Source organism: Poecilia reticulata, chromosome 1 (genome assembly GCF_904066995.2).
Source record: "Poecilia reticulata chromosome 1, P_reticulata-male-v2, whole genome shotgun sequence".
Lineage (NCBI taxonomy): Eukaryota > Metazoa > Chordata > Actinopteri > Cyprinodontiformes > Poeciliidae > Poecilia > Poecilia reticulata.
The window spans coordinates 3,306,855-3,329,299 of record NC_088830.1 but is presented as its reverse complement, the minus strand read 5'-3'; the positions used below and the strand labels follow the sequence as shown (position 1 = coordinate 3,329,299).

Genomic DNA, 22,445 nt, shown 5'->3' with positions numbered 1-22,445 from the left:
TCTTTATCCAAGTAGAAGAAACATTTTTCATTCAATGAGATACTAAAAGTTACCCGATATACAAGAAGGCAGAAAAAAGTACTTGGTCAAGCCAATCTGAGTTTGTTTCTAAGTCTAGATAGTTAGCATAACAGCTAGCTGCAACAGGAAGTTAGAATAACAAACCTATTTTGTTTTGTACATGTTGAATAAAAGGTTATATAAAAGCACTGTAACTCAAACATCATTTTCACTTGATTCTGTTTCAAATAACCCAATGTTAGCACTGCTGTACAGCTGGCTGAAACAGGACATTAAGAGGCAAATCTCTTATTTAGGAACATACTAGAGAAAATGTTACCTGTAGTAATACAAGGGGACAGAAAGAAAAATAATTTTAGTAATATCAAAATGTTACTTTTTTTGTCTGTCCTTCTTTTACAGACAAAGGCAGACAGAACCATTGCCTTATAAATGGGAACAAGAGAAGGCACATCAACTCAAGTCTGTCGCTCATTTTTCATTGAGACAAACCAACTCTAGCGGTGCAGCACAGCTAGCTTTAGGGGGAAATTAAGAGTATTTGTAACGGAAATGAACCATTGCTTAAAAAGTTTTGGAATTGTTCCTTTTTGGTTTCATTGTTTTTGACATGTAGCAACCACATAATGTAATGACTATGGTCAGTAGATTTGCTGAGGAAGTTGCTTAAATATTAGCTAAAAAGAAAGTTTCATCCAGTCATGAGTCACATCATGGCCAGGGTTACAGGAAGCTGTGGATTAATTTCAACAAATCAACCTTTTCCTCTTTATGCCATAGTATAAAGTGTGTGTGTGTGTGTGTGTGTGTGTTCTTTGACATTTTTTTTACTGGGTGCAAAAAATAAAATTTGACACAAGACACGTAAGCCTGCCATACTACTGTATTCCATCTTTCAAAAAGAAAGACAAGATTTAATATTACTTAACAATATGTTAAAAAGTAGCCAGACTGGCTTCAGTGTTAATACAATATACACTCTATAACATGTTGATAGTGAGTATTGTTCTTTTTTGATTTCATTCTGAAAGTATTGACACAAGCTGACTACAGGTCAAAAAAGAAAAAAAAGAAACTAATTAGACTTTTTTTTTTAAACAGAATTTAAAACCAAAAGAACATTGTCAAGTATTACGGCTTCCTCCTTTCTATGAAATCAGATGGAGGCGGTGGAGGCAGAGGGAAGTGGAAACCAGCTAACCAAGCCTATTCCCTTGTCATTTGTCAATCGAGAGGATCAGACGCTGTGGAACGATAGGATAGTAAGCCACAAAATGTCAAATACACCTTTAATTCAGTAATTTCTCTTTTTTTGTAGTTTCCATAGTCTCCTTTTTTCAGAAGGAAACCATCCAGAAATAGTAAGCATCTTTTGACTACAGGTTTGCCAATGGCTATTTTAGTCAAAAGAAACCTTCATCTCAGACTAAAAGCACACAAGCACGCAAGGAAGATTAATCAGATGTGAAGTAGCATTTCATGATTCTTTTTGTGTTATTTCCATTTAATCTGTGCAGGAAATTAGTCCAGATGGATTTGTGTTGGAACCACATAGGAACAAGAACAAAGCAAGGCAGCGTGGGTGTGATTTGGGCACAGCAGGAGAGAGATTCTGGAGGTGGAGGGGAAACTACCAGGTCAGGGATGGAGGCTTTTGGGGCATGTTTTCTTATAGCAATAAGAGTTCTGGTTCGTAGTCTGACATGTTAACAACACCCTTAATGTGCAGCAAACGTAGCTTTTTTCAAGCTAAAGTTCGACCAGTTGATGGAGAGCCGCTGACGGGTCTGTCTGGCTGAGTCCAAGCAAAATCTGAAACGAAGGAAAGGAAAAAACAAATTAAGAAAATAAAAAAGCAAAAATGTACCAAGAGAAACTTAGTAAAATGCTTTGTAGTAAAAAGGGTCAGTATTGAATTTTCCTGTAGCATAAACACTCATTTAATATTTAACGCCTAATTCTAGAGCGCTACCATCAACAGACACCAGCCATGTTTCCATCAATATTTTTAAGCGCATGTCAAAGTATCACATTAGAAAAGGTTGATGGAAACGGCAACGTTAGAAACGACTTCATCAATTTGCCAAAGAAGTTGTTGCGTTTGCTGGAGGTGGTTTTAATCTTTTCTGAAAGAGTTAATGTAAAAATGGGAGATGGGAACATATCTGACAATAAATGTTTTTTTAATTTAATTTTAAAATGTGTTTATTACAACCATAATCCAATTACTTGGATTCAACACAGTCCTAAATACCCTCATCACAGTTATCCCTTCTATTAGGTACATATAAATGGTATTGATAACTGGAAATGCTGGTTAAAAAAAAAGTACAGAGTCAGAGTTACATTAAAATAAAATACCTTTTGAAATACTCCACCTCCCTCTCTGTCTCATCCATTTCTGTGCTATCAAGGTCGATGTCTTTGGGCAAAATACATCATCTGGAAAAGAAACAAAAGAATAAACACACATAAATATTAAGAAGCTACATTAAAAACAGTTTTGGAATTTTTCTGCATGTTTGCTTTAGTAAGGTTTAGTTGAGAAGTGTGCTGGTCGCACAGTCACAACCCACACTGTGGCTTTACCACAGACAGACCGAGACACCAACCAGTGAGAAAATAGATGCTAGCCCAGTGTTCATTTTAGGATTCCCTTTAATGCAGAAACACTTAGTAAAAACAGCAGATGTGGGAAGTTCAGTTTTTTATTCTGTGCGCGGTCCAGAGAGGTTGCACTGATCCCATGTGCACTTTTATGAGGGTTTTGTGTGTGTGTGTGTGTGTGTGTGTGTGTTTTTGGGTACTGATGGTCTGACAGGACAACCCGTCCTCCCCCGCTTCCCGGCCATCATTTGCTGTGTTCCTCCCTTTCCTTTCTTCATAAGAAAGAAAAGGGAGACAAAAAAAATCTATTAAAATTGGAAATTAGAGTTGGTATAAAGAAAACAAATTGAGATTCAACATAACTATATGATTAAGAAAAACTTTTAGAAAAATGCTGATACGGACCCTTTTGCATGTTATTGTTTACATCTGGAAATTATGTGCATGTGCACAACGCTGGAGGGCAAAAAAAATATTTTACATGCAGTGCATAGACCTGTAGATGTAGGTATGTAGGAAAAATAACGTAGAAAAAACACTTTTTTCTCGCCCTGTCAGCTATGCTATGCACAGACTCATTGCCATAGCAACAGACAAGGCTATTTTACGATTCAGGATTCAGCACCAAAAAACACACTCAAACATTTACCACACAAAGAACAGAACAGTCAGACCGTGCAGTATTATGTTTTTGATGTTGCTTGATGTTTATTTTGCGATTATTAATAAGTGAACGATGTGATAGATTAGCTGCTGCTGATATTAGCTAATCTAACACAGCGGTGGTAGATTAGCTCATTTAAACACCTGCTCTACTGATTCATCTGTCAGAGTTGGTGTGTGGGTGGACATTTTTTTTATTTCTTAACTGAACAGAAACCCAACAAATTCCACATCACATCTACATGTTAAGCTGTCCAGGTCAAGCAAGAATAACTGAACTACTTCCCTCTCCCTCACCATTTTTTCTTAATAAAAACTTTTTCCTGACTTTGGTATCTAGTTGTCTTAGTAGCTTAGTAGTTGACAATTAGTAGCAAAGCACTGTGTCCCCTTCCTTTAACATATCAAGCATTTTTTAAGATTTAGTGCATTATATTGACAACTTAACAGCTAAAACCAATGGTAGCCATCATCATTGAGTCTGCAGCTTTTTGCCCTCCAGCAGGGAGATTGGGGCAGGATTTTGTGTGACGTCACTGCAGGGGGTCCATATTGTGCTGAATTAAACTAAGTCTTGAGTTGTTGCTTTATGTTCCTAGAGTCGACTAGTGAAGTTGATGTTGGGTTGGTAGTCAGGAAGGATTTGTACGCAATCTAAATCACTTCAACTGGTCAAGCCTGAACTGGAGTATTTTACACTGTACAGAGATTGTCTATAGACCAAGACTTGTGAAACCAAACCTTTGTGTGTGAAAGCACAATAAAGGGAACATTTGAATGCATTTTTTGTCAACACAAAGACAAGTATTCTACTGATTAGATTTTGATTGGATTAAAAAAAAAACTCAAGTTTTCCCAAAATCTTAAGTTTTTCGTTTGGTGAACCAAATCCTGTGTATGACTCGCCTGATGAGTGGAGCATGGTGTTACGGCCCACTGCATCATTTTGCTCTTGCTAATGAATCTTATTGACACCCACCTATTGAAGTGTTCATCTTGTCCCCCTTCTTCTTCTTGCTTTTCTTACTCTTGCCTTTGGGCTGCGGTGACTCTGCAGTGGGAGGTTTGCCGTTCTGTTGGGGCTCAAAGTGGGAGGCTGGTGGGGGGGATGGCGAGGGGTTTGACATAAGGGGGCTCGTCCTGGCGTCCTTGATTTGGGTAAGAGGTTGTTCGGGTTGCTGCCTTTTTCCACTGACACATCTGCTGTTGCTCCTTTCCTCCCTGCGTGGTTCAGTGGTGGGTGTAGCAGCTGTGGTCTCAGTGGGCCTGACTCGCGTCGCTTTGGTATCTGCTGTGGTGGGGGGTGCGGTGCCGTTAGTCTTTGCAACCTTGTCTGAGCTCTTGGTCAACTCTGGGACTCTCATTGACACCGAGTCGCATGGCAACACTTTCCCTGACTGCTTGGCTCTACTCTTATAGCCAACGGTGGAAGATGTGCCATTGAAGAGGCTAACGGTGGAGTCGGGGGTGTGGGTCTTCTCAACGGGGCACCTGGAGCTGGGCAGGGGTACGGGTTCTAATCTGGCTTCTTTTTGCTCTGGGAAGCGGAGAAGGTTTTGAAGCAGCTGCGAGTTTCCGTTCTGAAGGTTATCTAGGACATTCTGAGCTGTCTGTTTGAGGGGCTGTGGGTTATTTTGAGGGGGAGCAGTGTTCTCCTTTGCTTTCTCTTTCTTTTTCTTCTTGGCGGCACGATGCTGCTGCAGTTCCTGCAGCCGTAACAGTTCCTTTTGAAGTGCCGCCTCTTCCTCTTCCTGACGCCGCCGCTGCTCCTCCAGCAGCTGCTGCTCCTCCCTTTCGCGCACTTCTGCCTCCAGACGAGCTTTCTCCTCCATCTGACGCACAGAAAGACATCTGTGATGAACTGCACTTCCACATACAAATCTGACAGGCTGATCTGCATTTGCATTTAACCCCCTTCACTATAATGAACAGTATAAATTAATAGTAAATGAGTCCAGTACGAGCAATTTCCTTCTGAAACACTTGATTAATTAGAGTAAATCAGGGGATAATTTAGCATTAGCCGCTCTGTAAATTCTTTAGACGTTAACTAGAGATGATATGAATAGAACGTAAAACATGGTGCTTGAGGCAGCAAAAGACTTAGAACAACAGACTTTGGACAACTAGCCCAAAATATAGAGTCAGAGCTTCAAAGGGACTGTTCAGATCAAGGGTCTGCAGCCTGTGGCTCTTAATAACTGTAAGCATTTTTTAAATATGTAGACATCATGAATGAATGCTTCACAATGACGTTTCTCACAATAGCTTTAGAAATTATTTTGTAAATTCTTTTGCCTTGAGGTTGCAAACTGTTATTTTTTTTAATGATCATTTTCTACAAAATTTGAAAGTCATTTGTTTCCTATTATTCAATATTTAGATTATTTTTATTATTATTTTAACATTTTGAAACAAATACAATACAAACGAATCGCTACAAAAATCAACTATTTTGTAGAAATGTGAATCTTTCAGTGCCTGGCCATTTGATTCAATTCAGAATTTTAGCATCACGATTTGATTCAGGAATGATTTTCAATTCAGAAACCAATTTTTCTATTCAAATGGTCTCGAGATTCAATTTCAATTTTATGACTGACAGGACAAAAAGTCAGTGTAAACAAATGGAAGATTTATTTAAGACTATTCTACAAGTTTCCTACTGCATCAAATTCTACCACTTTAGATTAAAACAAAAATAGATTTTCGCTTTAATTTTATGCATAAAATTCTGTAACTCAAAATACCAGCATAGGGTAGCTTTGCTACCTTAATTAAATTTTTTTTCAATTAAAAATCCCCCAGAAAATTTCAAAATACAACTTCAAAAAAATTAAGCAGATTATAATTGATTTTTGAGCACTGAGTCCATTCAGAATTCAGTACTGTGAATTGTGATTCTGTAGATTTTTTTCTGCCTCTCTACTATTTTGTTAAAAAAAATAAAAAATAGTGGCTCTAAAGATCTTCTGTTCAGCTGGACTGAAGGCAAAATGGCTTTTAGGGTTTTAAAGGTTGCTGACCTCTGGTTTCCATCGAAGCACAACTACGTCTTAGAACGGCTCAGTCAAAGTTCAGCCCAAAATCCACTCACTCAGAACATTTAACAGAAGTAAACTTAACTTCAGAAAGACGAACCTCATAAATATCTAAACTGTGGCAGGTTACCTTTTTTTGTTTATGTCTGGCTCGTTTGGCTGCCTTGGTACTAGATGCGGGTTTGTTGTCTGCACTGTTAATAAACTGGAGGAGGTCCTCCACCCGCCTGTGGTCCTCCACCCCTCCGTCTCTTTCTATTACTGGCTGCTGCTCCTCACGCTTCGGCTGTTCCTCCTTGCGCTTTGTGAGACGCAAGCGCAGCTTCTCTCTCATCTCTGCATAATTTCGGCTGGTTGGAGCAGCTGGAGGCTGATAAGAAAAATAAAAACAGTTTAGAAAAGTAATTAAGACACGTACAATTTTTCAAGGAAATTCAGTAGTTGCAGTAAATAGTGTTTATTAAAATTAATAATGTTAACTGACATTCTTTAACACGATAAATCTTTTTAATTGTGCTTTTAACTGTACTTTCTGAACATAATTTCCTCGTCCATTTCAACCGTTTCTCTATGCAGTCTTACCCCGCCGTGACCAAAGAACTCGCAGTAGCAGCAGTCACAGTACTTCCCTTCCTTCTGGTTGGTGGAGGTGGAGGTGGAGGAGCTGTGCTCGGAGCAGCTGTCCTCATCTGGACTCTCCTCTCCATCGTACGGCTGGTGTTCGTACGATCCGCTGCCTTCACACCGATGGCCTTCACAGTCAGGGTCACTGAACACATTGGGTTTCTATAAGCATCTGCTTTACGTTCAGAGTGTCAATGTTCCTGCACGGCATGAACTAAGTCTCCTCTCCTCACCTGCAGACACTAGTTGGGGCGCTGATAGGACCATCCATAGAGGGCGCTGGAGGTTCAGCAGGCGGGAGGCAGAGGCCCTGATGAGAATCCACAAAGTCTGGAGCCGGAGCGGCCATCTTTGGAAAGGACTGTGGGGTCATGGCAGGGAGGTGTGAGGCTGGTGCTGGGGGCAGGGTGGGGCCAGAGAGTGAAGGGAGAGAACTCAGTCCCATGGAGTTGTTCCTTGGAGCTGCTGACATGGGCTGTCTGTGATCGTCTTTACCTAAACTGTGAAATACATCATCTAGAAAAAACAAACAAAAGAAGTCTCAGAATTACTAGAGGGTTTTTTTAATATTAAATACATTCTGACAGTAAGAAAACACAGCAGCTCTGACTTCAGTCTTAAAACCAACACTTTGTTTACTGTGAAGTCATGATAATTTATACTGGAATGAATACCACTGTGCACTGTAGAGTTAAATTAAATTAAAAAACTGTTAAAATCAAAAATTTCATTTGCCAACTATGGAGTGCTAATTAGAAACAACCAATCAGAGCTAGGAGGAGTGTCTTAGCGCTGTCAAGCAACATCTCATGTGGTGCCACTCACACAGGGAGGAGGTGGAGATTGATCTGTTTCACAACAAACGGTCATGAAATGGTGACAGTTTTAACAAGTATGTAAAAAACATATTCCTTATATACTGCAGCTTTAAGGAGGGAAATGTGGTGCTTCAAAGCTGTAGCAGTAGGCTACTGGATAATAAATCGTCCCACAAATTATTACGATAAACAATAATGTTGTCATTTTGAGACCATTTTCAACTGATGTAATAATAATAATAATAATAATAATAATAATGCAAGTATACACACTTAAAAGATTAAAAAAATATAATCAAACTTCTGAAGAATGTTTAACACTACAACAGAAAAACATTTGAAATATCCTAAATAAAAAACTATTAAAATGGATTAAGTCTCTGAAACTAAAATTGGATTTAAAAAAAAAATTAATTGTTCAGCTTAGACAAGAAAAACAGGCAAAAGTGTCAGTTAGGACTGTTGTTAAAGAAAAAAAGAAGAAAAAAAAAAACACAAAGTACTTTGTAGTGGGTGTCAAATATTTGCAGGGTTTTTCAAAATGCCAGCTTTTCAGCGACATTGAAAGGGATCGTATGTAACTATTGTTGTCCAACTAGAATTTATCAAGCTCATTGTAATTTTTTATGTGATTAATTGATTTATTGTGAAAGGTCTACAGGGCAGGCAAGGTTCTCTCCACCTTGACTGCTGGTTTTTTTTAGGTCATAAGGAGGCAGATCTAAGGAGTCGAAGGATGTGAACATTTCAGCAGCAGCCCCAGGCGGAGCTTTGGCCTGAATCAACTGGAGGAATGCTGCTGAAGAGACAGACCATGGTGCATTCTGGGTGGTGTGGGACGTCTGCCCACCACTGCACCGGACAAGCAGGTTGAACTGGAGCAGGATGAACTGATGTGGTACTGAGCTGGGAGACAGGGGTCAACCTACCACCTCTAAAATATGTCTGCTTGAAATGTGGGGGAACTCATCTTCACTCCATGCTGCTGTTTACTTTTAAGTTATGAAGCATGGTGGTGAAACCTGAGTCTGCTGCCGTGCAAGTTACACAACAAGTTGTTGCTAGGTAACCACAGAGTGAGTGAGTTAGTTTATGCCACCAGCCTTGCTTAGCTCGTTGTAAGAGGTTAAGAGGCTAAAGCCTTTCCTCTGCCTACATCTCCCACAATGCTGTGTGGTTCTGGATTAGAGTTCAGTGAACATTCTATCAGATGTATTAATAATTGATATTGATCACATGTCTATCACACTACATATTGTTATTGGTTTATTGTCTAACCATAATCCAGGTTTGTGTTGATATCTGTAACAGCTTCACTGGTTTAAAATGGATTCCACACCTCAATGACATTTACTGCTGCTATGGGTTTATAGTTCATCCATTATCCAGAATAAGAAGTTTTATAACAGTACAAACCTAACCTGTACTCTTCCTTCCTACATTACCTATAGTGTTGGGTCTTTTAGATGCTAGATGGATGGGTGGGTTATTACTTGACTGGACAGTGGTGGCAGTGCAGGACACGGAGGATGTGGCGGCGGACGTGGCCATCACCATCCGGTTGGTCTCCATGAAGGCATCCTGGAAGTTGTAGAGACACTTCTTCTTGGCGCCGGTCTTCTTCGGCTCTTTGGCTTCTGAAGAGGAGCACGACGACGACGACGAAGATGACAACGACGAGGACAGCGACGACGACGAAGACGTGGGCAGGGGTGTGGGCAGTGGGGGATGCTCCCCCGGGAGGCCAATGGATGTTGGCGGGAGGGGCACGTCGGGGAGCGGAGGTCCCAGCATTTCACCTGTGGACCACCAGTCAGAGGTGATGACGTGTCGATAGATAAGCTTGCAAGAAGCACTGCGGCTGGGCGGCTCACCTGGCAGACATTCGGGCAGCAGCACAGATGGGTTCCAGCTCTTCATCACAGCAGCATCCCACAGATTTTCAAACTTAAGAGAGAGGCACTGTAGTGAGGTATTCCAATCGCCCGCTCCGCCCGTCCCACCAAAGCAGTTCTGGTATACATGGTCCGGTAAGGATGTGCTGAATGCTGGCTGCTTGGCTGCTGAATGGTTGGATGTTGGGTTTGGGGTCAGAGGCTGAAGAAAGAAAATCGTTGGTTAGCAGGAACCTTAAACGTCAGGTATGGATCGATTCGATATCAATATCCGTATCGGTCCAGATGTCGACAAAAATTCTATATCAGTTATTGGTGACAATGTGCCACATTCTTAAGGGCAGATCTATTCAGTCTGAATCTATGCTTTATTATTTATTTTAAATTAAATGTAGAACTCCTAACTGTATTTTCTGAACCATTTGAAATCATGTTTACTTTTACATGTTTCCCTCTAGTTTATTCTTTCACATGTTTGATCCAAGTAGTCAACCTACAATTAGTGCCAGTTTCAGTTTCTTTACTGTTTATTTTACATTGGCTGTTGTACTCCAGATACCACTAACTTAAATTAAAGTTGAGTTATCTTTATGTGTTGGACCAAGCTTGTGAAGCTGTTGGTGTTAAATGAGCTGGACTGGCGCAGAGTTATCAAATATATTTTTGATTCAGTACATTTATGTCCAGTTAAAAAATATATGTATACATATTTTAGGTCAATTCAGCTGTTTTTCTATATCAGATCAGAATAGACCGATACTACAATTCAGATATCTGAATCTCTAGCAAAAAAAAGTGGCTCAGTGCATCCTGACTAGTGTGGCTCTCACATGCTTTGGTCTTAGATCAGATTCAGGCTGTCCCCTTGTGGCAGAGGGTGAAGCTACACTGACAAAAAGTGAAACCGAAACATAATGAAGCTCAATGTTGTTCCTGGAACCTTAAAGAAATCCCCAGAGATAAGGAAACAAATTAAATTCCCCTTCAAGTCACTCATAGCCAAAATTAACCAAACATAATCAAGAAGAAAACGTAAGCTGAAAGAACGACACCTTCTGACCTTGTTGTGTGTGAGAGGTGGGCTGGGTGGGTAGAGTGTCGGGTGGAGGAGGGGCCGGGAAAAATTCTGCAGGGGCAGGTGGCCGTGGATGTGCGGGTACAAGTGGAGGGCAGGGTGAGCAGGGGGCGCCTTGCTGTCTGGAAAGAACTGGTGTCCGACAGTGGGAGGAGGCACGGCGTGGATCCGGCTGGGGGGCAGGCAGGCGGTGGGGCCCGGGGCCGAGGGGTTTGGGTCCTGGTTGCACACGTGGCACTCGCAGGCATGTTGGACCTGTTCTACCTAAACATGGCATTCAATATTCACAAATAAAATTTACATCTGCAAAGTATTTTCCTTGTTTTGCTGCATATTCAAAATACATCAGATATTTTTCTGGGATTTTGCAAAAACTGATATTTGTTAGACAGATAATCCTCCTAAAAAGTGTTTTCTGCAAATGACACATAATAACCTTGATTACAACAGGACCATACAAAGGAAAGCTCCTAACCTGCTGATGGCTGTAAGAGGGTGGAGGACTGGCCGTTTTTCCCAGGGAAAGTACTTCCTGCTTCCCCGGGGGCTCCCCACCAGCCTCAATATTAGCTTCCTCCTCATCGCCCTCTGATGAGCTGCTGCTGCTGGTAATCTGAGGAGACTGAGGAAATTGCAGAACAAGCCAAATTAGGAAAAGTAGTCGATGGGAAAGCAGTGGAGTTCCCTAACTACCAGTAAGCCATTATCAAATGAGAATGGCTTTTCATCATTAGGAAACACAGTGGGGAAGTTCACTGCTGATCTCGGGTACTTTTGCTGAGCAGAAAACTCACCCCTGGCTTCAGTGCTGCGTTGACGGCGTCCCCGTTGATGTTACGGTGAAGTCCGTTGACAGCGGCCGACACCATGCTGCTGTCCTCATAGCTGTTCATGGGGTAGATGTTCCTGAACTTACTGGACACTGGAGGCACTTCATCATCATCACTAATACTACGGAGAGAGAAGAGAAGAAGTCAGGCTGAGGTTTAACTGTGTTTAAATATAAATACATAAATAATACTGAATACTCCCCAATAGTGCTACACTTTATGAACACAAAGTATCAACCATTTTATCAGAGTTGCAATAATTTCCATTTAAAAATGACAAAAGAAGAAATTTGATTTTGTAGTTGTGTTGGGTAAGGTGACAAATGGATTTTATCGATTAATCAAATTTGGTGTTAATGAAGATTTCATTTTTGGAAAATCTGGATTTTTATTTTTATTTTCCACCAATTCACTACATAGGTTTCCATAGCTTCTAGTGATGTCAGCCCTGCCTGGACCAACCAACTTGTTTCACTGCTTTGTATTTAGTTGGACTCTGACTTTGGGTCAATACCTGCTAAAGAGCCCCGTGGCGGTCGAAGATAAATGCACAGAAAAGCCACACTAGGTTATAAGCCACATGGTTCAAAAAGTGGGGAAAAAAGTAGTAGCTTATAGTCCAAAAAATACGGTAATATCATACTTTTGACAGCTGTGTGGCCACAGTGTTATCAGAAGTGTAACTGGCTTGCTTACAAGGTGCTGACATCTCCTTCAGGTAAGATGAGCCTCGGATGCTGCTGAACTGTGATGGGAGAGCTGGAGTTTGAGCCAGAGGCTGAACTGCCCGAGGAGAGGCTGGGGGGGTGCACCTCTGACAGGTAGTCCCGATGTGTCTCCCCCTGTAGGGGCAGCTTGATGTGGAGGTCCTCGGTGATAGATGAGTCCATGATTCCACACGTTAGGATGTGGGAGAGGCTGCAGTCATCACATGTGCACCTGTTGGAGAAGCAGCGGCGTTGCTTTTGGCTAACTAAGACTTAAAAAAAAACTCCATTGCACATAAAGATAAAGGCATGTAAACAGGATTTCTCACACGTTAGGAGAAACGTGTGAGACACTGACACTTCACAAAACAGAGTTTGACTCTCTGATGAAACTCGAGCTTTTTCTTATTAATGCCAAGCAAAGAAAAACAAATGGCATGAGGGAGGAGTTCTAAAGGATATAAGGGAAGGCAATATGGACTTAGAACTTTATTGTGATATGTTGTGGTACTTGTGTGATAACAATATAAATATGACTTATTTTATTGGGTAACTATGGCTGTGACTGTATGATACAGCATTCATAGCACCAACACAAATATTGTTCTTGAAAAATATTCCCATTTGATATAGGCTTCTTCAGGATGGCACTTAAAGTGTGATCACATTTTAAAATGTATTGATATTTATTGATGCTCTTGTAGAAAATAGCAGAAATATCATTTCCGATAATACTATGAGGTTTTTTTTTATATTTACCATCAATGACAAATTGTGAGAACAATAAATAAAAATTCTTATGAAAATATTTTTTTATGATGAATGAGATATTTGACCTATATTGCCTAATGATGCTACTACAGTTTTATTGTTCAATATATATCAATATCAGTTCGAACATCTCAAAATTTTGCTTCTTATTATTTATTATTGCAGTCCCAACTCTGTGAATTGTAGTTGCTGGACTCCATCCAACAGGATGGACAGATTCTTCAAAACAGCCATTAAATCTGTTTCCAGACTTTACAAACCAGAGTTGAAAAATGGTCAAAAAATGTAGAAATGAAGATGGATTCAGGTATTTTGACCTATATTGTACAGCGGACAGTAGATGATGGAAACCTACCGTCTTCTATAGTTACAGTTTGGACAATCTGGAATACTAAGACGAGATGAGAGCATCCTCATAGTGTCTGTGAAGTTGTTTTCTCCAGTGGAGGGCTTTTTACTGTTGGGTTGCTAAAATGACAAAAATTATATACATAATCGCACTAAAACATAGGTTTACCTCCAACATGACAGGCTCAAACATAAATAACCTACCTTTTCTTCAATGAACCTCCTCTGCTTGAAAAACTCCCAGTCCTCCTTTAGCATTCGCTGCTTTGTCTTTAAAGTCTTGATGGAATCAGAAATTAAATCAACAACAGTTTAGGATTAATAAAGATGGACAAAAAATCTTGTCAGTGAATTTTAAACTTACATTTTTGCTAATCAAGGACTTGTGTGGCTCTGTTTTTTGGTTGGTCAGACTCTGGCCTTCCACCTTAAAAAGTAGCTATAAACAAAAGACACATACACTCAGAATCCTCCGTAGCTACAGTCGTTAAAGCCCATCTTGTGGTTGATCTGTCGGGTGACTACCTGCTCATCGACATAATCATCAATCCTCTTCTCACACTCCTGCCACTCAGCAGCCACAGAAGCCAACTCCTGCTGCAGCTCCTGGTATCTTTCCAGCAGCGTCCGATACGTGTCTTCATTATACGAGTCATGAGAGGCTGTACCATGTCTGGAAAAAACAAAGTTTGACTTAAAACGGCACTTAGTAACATATCAAAGACGTTGCATATTTGAAAAGAAACTGGTCATTCTCATTATAGTCATAGTCACTGTGTGTATTTTCAGACAGAAACAATAGCTCACTTCAGCTGTGCAATAAGTGCTGGTAAACTGTTTTGCAGGATCGGTTCAGAGAAAACCAGGTTCTCAAAAAGGTGCTTGTTGTGCAGCTCCCACGTCACCTGAAACTTCTGCAGGTGCTCATTCTCCTGGAACCAAAAGGAGAGGAACGAAGCGTGAGGAGGGAGAGGAGCCGCCAGCAGCCGGCACTGTGAGCAGGTTGAGGAAAACTAACCAGAGTGAGGAGGAAGCTGCTGATGGTGCGTGCAGCCTGACACAGGGCGTTGTACTCCTCCAGCAGCAGAGAGACGAACTGGTGGGCCTGAGGAGGACCCTGAGCTGCGGCCACAGCGCCCCCTGGAGGCCCTGCAGGCTTGGAGCCTCCAGAGAGGTGCTTCAGAAGACGCACCTTCATTTCTAAGACGTATTCTCGGGCCTGCTGCTCCAACCGTTGGTAGAGCTGATATGGATCTTTCACACAGAGCCTGCAGCAGCATAACATTAAAAATGCTTAGAAATTGTTGGATTTTTTTTATTCTAATCTAACTCTTCCTTAAATGTGATAAAATAAAAAATTTATAAAGTTACACCCAAAATTATTTGTAACATGGGCAGATATAAATTTAAAGTCATTCGATCAGGATGGAGAAATGTTTAGTTTGAAGATGTTTATATCTTAAAATGTTTGCTCTTTTAATTTAGATGCTGTTTTATTTAATTTATTTTGAAATACTTCAGCTCATAGGAACTCTTTCAGCAATTTCTAGTCATTCAGATCCAAATAAAGAATTTAATGTTTAGTAGATAGATAATTATTATTTTCCAAGTATATACAGCCTTTATTTGTCAGTGATTTTAATGAGTAGTAAAACTGTAAATCTATGATGTTTAAAAAATGTGATGGGGTCAAAAACTTGGATGCACAAAAGAAATAAAGTTAGACGCACCAGTGCTTCCAGAGTAGAGATTTCAATCTGCTTAATTTTTTTGAAAATTATATTTTCAATAATTCTTTGATTCTTTTTCTTTTTAAATTAAGAAGATGCCAGGCAGCTAACCTAACACTGGTAATTGAAGCTACAGAATTTTATGCACAAATCTTCTGCTGTTTAAATATAAAGTGATGGAGTTTGATACAGTACAGAACCTTATCGAATTGTTTTAAATAAATTTTGAATTTGTTTGTACTGACTTTTTCTCTTATCAGTCACATCATTTAAACAGACTAACAACCGTTTGGATAGAAAAATTGGTTTCTGAATTAAAAACGGTTTTCTGGCTGAAAATCGTTTCTGATTCAAATCATGACTAAAAAAACGGAGTTGAATGGAATCATTAGGCACCGAATATCTAGTCTAGAACCCTGTAATACATTGAGAAGCTTCCACTGTTCAACAAAGGCTTTTACAACTCGAGAGAGACCTCTAGTGGACAAACACAGACACTGTTCTTATGATACCTGTCTACCAGCTCCTTCATGCCTTCCTTATCCCTCTCCAGGGGCTGGTCCTGGTCGTCTGCTAGTGGGGTTCCCGTCTGCCGGTAGATGCAGCGCACCAGGTAGCGAACCTCAGACCAGTGGTTCTGCAGCTGCTGCGACTCCCGCTCCGACTCAGCAGAGATCTCCCTGTCATTTGAACAGGCTCAGGTAAAGACCCATGACCGGGCTCGCTGCATGGAGAACTCGTTGGCCTCGGCCAGCACAATGTGAACATACCGCCTCTCGTTGCAGGTTTCACAGCTACACACAGTGTCAGGAGGCATTGGAGCAGCGAGGTCCGGCACAGGAAGCATGGGTAGTGTAGGCGCAGCAGTACTGAGCCTGTCTGCTGTGGCTGCAGTCTGCGCCAGGGTTCCATTACTCACAGGCATGTGCAGCAGAAAGTCCTGACTCTGTCGGACATAAGTTCACATCACAAGAAGCTGTAAAATTAAATTTTTTTGTAACTTTGTTAGGAAGAATTGCATTTAAACCCATTTTTAAGAGAAGCTAAATCCATATTAGTTTGTTTTTTTTCATAGCAGACAGTCCTCCAACCCTGATTAAAGGGCAGATTCAATGTTGATCATCATTGCTGTTGATCATTCTAGATTTTTTTTACAGCAGCAGCTGCAAATGAGGACAGCTGCATCATTTTTCCTGTTCTGCCTGAGAACCAGACCTAAGAATGTTTAACAGCAGCTGTGCAAGTCAAGCTGAACATAAACTGGTGTGCAGGAGTATTTTCTCCTTACACATTTCTCCTAATTTTGTAGTTTGTGATCTCCTGGACTAATCATCAATGCAGTCAGACAGAGAGAGATGAATCTATTTTTCATCTATTCTTTAATTTCTTTAGACTGAGGCATGTTGTGTTGCCCTTCCACCAACCATGGATTCTAATAACTTTTCAAATAGGGCTGGTTTGGTTTCGTTTACTTTTTCTCTTCAATAAATGAAATTATTTTAAAAATAAGTTTGTATTTACTCAAGTCTTTGACATAAAAAAATTATTTGATGATTTGAAGGAATATAAGGGAGAGAAACACTTGTATAACCATGTAGATTACTTTTGAATACTTAACAATTCAGCTGTCCTTAAAGTGTACTCACCCCTAACGACTGCTCCAGAGTCGTACGTCTGTCTTCCTTCTCCACCGTGCGTCTGCAGTCGGAGCAGACCCACAGAGGGAGCTGGAGGGCACTGGGGGGGTTGGCTGGCTGCGCCGTGCCGTTCTGACCAGAGATGCCGGCCTCCGAAGGCACAACGCTGTCTTTACGCTCACATCGGCACAGGAGGCAGCGATCTCCAGCCGTATATGGCGCCCGCTGGTTAAGGCCGAATGTGAACGGCGTCTGAAGGAGAGAAGAGACAAAAACAGGTGAAAAGAAAACAACAGACTCATTTTGAATAAACGACTATGTGGTCAGCTTCTTATGAACAGGTATCGGTCGAAGACCATTTCGGTCATTTTTTAATTTCTTTTTACAGACCACCAAAAAAAAAAAAGGTTACCATAAACACATGGTATACTGCCTTAAAGCATAACTTCATCCATGTCCTGACCAGATATCCTCTGTAACATACTTTATTTTATTGCATTTTGGGTGCAAAAATAAAACATGGAAAAAAAAAGAAAACACTATTTATCAAAAGGAAAAAGAAAAAATGCACAATGAAAGTTTATGAAATTTATAAGTAGATAGGTAGTAAATATGAACTAAACGATACAATGAAGCATACCAATATTACAAACATATAAAACATTATTTTGTAATTGATATATATTTTTTAGCTGGTCAGCAGCAACCCTTACCACCATCACCAGTGTCTCATTCTTACAGTTCAAAATCACTCAAGTGTGGCCAAACGGGTCAAGTTCAAATTTAATTCGATCATATACAAACATGTCATACTGTATGTAGAAGTGAGCAGTATTTTGTGGTACTGTAGTAATAATGACAAAAGTGACAACATGAACTATTTATTTCTTGATTTTTAGGTAACTGTATGGCCTTACAACAATCATAACCACAAACACACACTGCTCTTTAGACACATTCACATCTGTAAAACGTTTCTTTAGGACACCAGTCACATAAAAAAGTGTGATTTACCTCACACAGCTGTATCTAATGTCTTAATGTTGACCTCTGTCGCTTTAAGAACCTCCTTCCCTTTACGACACTCAGTCTTCAGTAAGTCATCACAAGAATGCTTCTTCATGATGCTATTTATGACTGTTCTTAGGGGCGTTGTACTGAGAAGTAGTTTGTATGATAAATTCAGCAGACCAGCAGTTCCACCAGGTGTTTGCTAATTGCTGCCACTAGTCTGAAGGAGTTGTGCAAAGGAAAGAGGGGCCCAGTGGGGAGGGAGCTCAGCTGGACTGCAGTTCCAAGGCAGAGCTATGGGTAAACAAGTGTTCAGGCACCTCTGAACGTTTCCAACAGGAGACTCAATAATTCCCCAAACACAGATGAATGAGTCACAGCAACACTCCAGGTATGTTTTTGATGATGGAGGGACACAACATAACATAGAGCTAAAAGAGCAGATTTTGCATTATCTTCCTTTACACTGTGAATGATTTTCATAACAACGTTGGTCCAGCAGATTTCCTCTAATCCTTATTAACAACAGGTGTGCAGCACATGGAGCTGAATAACGCAGCACTTGAGCTAACAGATATGCAGTTAATCACAGTAATCACTGCAAGTTGCTTCACATCATTTGATTAGTAACAGTGGTATATTTACTTAATATTAAGTGATGCAATTTTACCTGAAGAACTCCGGAGAACTCTGCGTTCACCGGTCCTTCTGCAAACTGAGGAGTAACGCTGCTGTTCACTTTGACCTAAAGTTAAACAAGCAGACATCATTTACAACCTAGCACTTTCTAATAACATTCAGGAAATTGTGTACAAGTAGAGAAGATTAGATTGATTTGGTTGTTGGCACTGATCATTTGACTTTAGATCTGTTGTTGTTTAGCCATGTTAGGCTATATATTTTTGCAATTATATTGCAACAATAGAATTACTGTATGCTAAAATTATTATGACATTTCAGACTACTCTACAAAATATTACCCAAATTACTATAAAAATGTACATGTATTTACAAACTGAAACAGAGAACATCCAGCTGTATAGTTTAGGCCTTTTTACAAATACTCCTTGTAGCTGATTAATAATCACCTACCAAATCACCAGATTAACTCATCAATATAAATCAAGTCCCGTTCGCTGACATTTGCATCAAGAAATCAGATATAACTAAGAATTACAGAACAAAACACTGTTACATTTGGATATCATAATCAAAAATGCAACATCATGACAAAAAACCAAAAAAGAAATGCTCATTTTTATTTTCTGTTTTGTTGTTTTTGTTTTTTTAAATAGCACTTGACAAATGTGGAGAACTAAAATGCTTCTTTAAGCTGAACACACCATGCTTTCAGCTGGCTCTACTCCAACTCAGGCTGCTGATGAGCTTCAAGCCTCCTTCACAGCTCATCAATGTAAGGCTTAAAATTGGTTCTACAAGTTGATAACACAGCAACAATATTTTTCTCCCACAAATCATCCCCATTTCTTACATAATGTTGGTATTTAAACCTCTGGGCAGACCTTATCAAGAGAGCATCATCCAATAAGGCTGAATAAAAGCTTTTCTTTCATTTGCATATTGAGCTTTTAGTAAAAATGCCAAAGGCTGGTCTGAACTTTTATTCGCGGAATAAGGCCAGTCTTAATTCTGTAGTCTGGAAAAAATTTTGTTTTTAAAAATAGGAAACAGCATTATCAATAAATTATAAATTATATATATATATATATTGCTAGCAGATATATTATTCATCAAATCACTGTCGCATATTGACTTTCTCATCATATAAATAATATTTGTGCTAGCAATAATAATAATCAACAACAACAATAATACTAAACATTGAAAATGCAGGAACTTTTGCATGGTACTGGCTTCATTCTCAGAGGAATCATTTCAGGATCCAGTAATATTTTGAACATATTATCAACACGTTTAAATAAAACCATGATGATACTGATAAATGTAATAAATTTGTGCTGAATAATCATGGAACCAACGTTCTTATATCTCCAATATGTTTTAATATTTTTAAAATATTAAAACCCATTGGTCATAGCCTCTACCTGTGTGGAAGAGCTGTCAGCTCTTTTTTAAGTCTTCTGTGACTACAGCTGCCATTGTAAAGGGTGGAGTTTGCACCTACATGATGTTGACTCAGACTTGTTTTATTCTGTTTATCCATTTTAATTGTAATTCTAATGTTAATGTCCATCCTCCAGTCTGTAACGTTGTGACATATTGGTGAGACATTCTTTAAAAAGACATTAATCTTGAGTGACTTCCCTTTCAAATAAAAGGTTAAATTGATTAAATAAACAAAACTTTGGTTACATTTATGACTTGTAGAACTACTCAAGCTAACAAAGTAACTTTTGAGCTGGCATCTATAAATTGGTCTGTTGCACAGCTCTTAGAAAACAGTGAGTCACATAAGGTTTCTTATTGTTTACCTGCGGTACACGACTCGTCTGCGCTTATTTAGAAATCTAGGGCTGGATAAGTAGTTATTCTGTTTCCTTAGGCACCAAGCCGAGTTTAAAGTCAGACCTTTATACATGACATAAAGCTGTAAAACAAATCGAAAGCCGAAGGGAACCTGAGTTTTTAGTGATGTTAGCATTAGCTAGCATTCATGGCTAGCCGAAACCCAGCACACAGTAAGTCACCTGCGTTGAACCTAATGATACTCCCTAATAATCTTAGCTAATCTCTACCAACGCGGACTGTATTGGCTCAAATGAAGGTATTCTGACATCCAGGTTGTTGTCGTTGCAGCCAGGATCTCTTAACTTTAGCCAGGGTAAGAAGTCAGTTTTCAGCCAACAAAGTTAGCATAATGTTTACGGGGATATGTCATAAGAAAATAAAACATGTGAAGATGTTAGACAACAAGGTTTAGAAATGATTACTGTTTGCCCAAACATGACGGGCATATTAACATGTAATTAAGCCAATTAATTACTAGCTACTCTGCATTTGTTACTTAGCTGGCAGCCTTCCTAAGGATCGGTTCTGGGCCCAAATCAGATGTGTCGTTGATAACACTGTTAGCTACTCACTGCCGTTTTGACATTTATGGAGATACATTCTTACCTCTCCGTTTATGCCCGCGCTGGACCCAATATTCCCGTTGCCTGTACTCCCAGATGTGAGGAAGCTGACGACTGAGGCAGGTGTTGCTGTTCCCGCACAGCCCAGGGCCGGTGGAGCCCCGGCCTTGCCACTGCTGCTGTTGCAGACAGCACTGCAGCTACTGCCACCGCCCCGCTTGTTCTTCCTGCGTTTAGCCCCCCGTTTAGCATCGGTTGGACTCATTTTCTTCAACAGAAGAGGCAAGACAAGTTGCCGTCCGGACTTGGCAGCGTCTCGAGCGGAATGTCTGGAAAAATCACACGGTCATAAAGTCGGGAAAGCGACTAGGAGAGTCCCAAAACGATAGAAACCGAGTCCCAACAAAGTGCAAGCCGACTGCATAGATTCCAATATGGCCTCTAGCCGGATTGCTTCAACCAGACTCGGCTTGCGTCAAGACGCAACGTGCGTGACCCACCCAAACAGTTGTGGGAAATTGAGTTCATATTTACGAGAAGGAAATCTGATATGAGAACTCCACCAGAAAAACAAAACAGCTTAATTAAGTTTCTCATGTTTTATGTATCGTTGAGGGACTATTTTTCCATCCATCCATTTTCTTTACACCCTTGGCCCCTAGTGGGGTCGGGAGGGTTGGGACTATTTTTATTTTATAAAAAAAAATAGTTTACAGCCCAAACTCAACATATTTTAAGTTTTCTAAACAAACTGCAAACAAAAAGCAGTAGTAATGTTTGACGTGTTAATTGATAAATTGAACAAGTGGTATAAACGAGGTATCTATTTTGCAGGTAAAAAGGTGAGGATTTATTGCTGGTCATTTAAATTCACTAAACACAATTGTCAATGTTTGCTAATGTGAGTTCCTTGATTCTCAGTCATTACACTATACAAGTGATAAACAAGTGATAAACATACATTTAAATATAAACAAGAAAAATATAAAAGACAAATAATAAGGTTAGCTGCCTCAAACATAGTGTTCCAGCATTTCTTGTATGTTGTTAACACTTTCATCATCGTGCTATGGGGTTTGTTTTCTCTAGATGGCACATGGCATTTTCTTTTCAAGGTAGGTAGAATTATAAACAGTTCTAAACATCAATCTATTTTAACCCAAAACCTTCAGGAAACCTGTATTATTTTTGGTTCACAGTGACTCCAAGAATAGATTCAAATCAATCAATGGTTTCACTAGAAAATTACAGTTCTGAAAAAAAACAAACCAGAAGATTTGAATAGGTATACTGAAGAGGGTTTGTCATTGTAAATCTCAAAAGGGTGGAAAGACTCTGGTGGCTGTGTCTTCAGCTCATCAGTTTCTTAGTTTTTACATTTGTTCTACTACAACCTCACAGACTTGGCCTCTTTAAGTCTGTTTTTCAACCTAATCACTGTTAAGTTCAGCAGCATGTGTTAGAACAGCCAAGTAGAAGTAAAGATTTAAATTCAATAGATCCATAAGTAGGCCTGAAAATCAATGCTAACTGGGCTTGAGAATCTTTGCAAAGAAGAATCTGTAACAATTTCAAACTCTATATATGCTGTGCTGATAGAAAGCTAATCTAAAG

At 39.8% G+C, this 22,445-nt stretch overlaps 1 protein-coding gene across 1 annotated transcript; it reads right to left on the bottom strand.

The window, feature by feature from the left end:
- Window positions 1–900: 900 nt before the first annotated feature.
- On the bottom strand, window positions 901–21,295 carry fam193a (family with sequence similarity 193 member A). Its single transcript, XM_008404408.3, is given in 24 exon segments — window positions 901–1,833; window positions 2,383–2,452; window positions 2,455–2,463; window positions 4,271–5,123; window positions 6,463–6,702; window positions 6,915–7,101; window positions 7,190–7,472; window positions 9,220–9,573; window positions 9,649–9,871; window positions 10,730–11,008; window positions 11,220–11,366; window positions 11,539–11,695; window positions 12,271–12,513; window positions 13,408–13,520; window positions 13,605–13,679; window positions 13,765–13,839; window positions 13,926–14,073; window positions 14,208–14,332; window positions 14,419–14,668; window positions 15,643–15,810; window positions 15,901–16,076; window positions 16,777–17,019; window positions 18,449–18,523; window positions 20,875–21,295. Coding segments are annotated over 24 exon segments (4,809 nt in total). The 5' UTR covers window positions 21,097–21,295; the 3' UTR covers window positions 901–1,739.
- Between the last annotated feature and the right edge of the window lie 1,150 nt (window positions 21,296–22,445).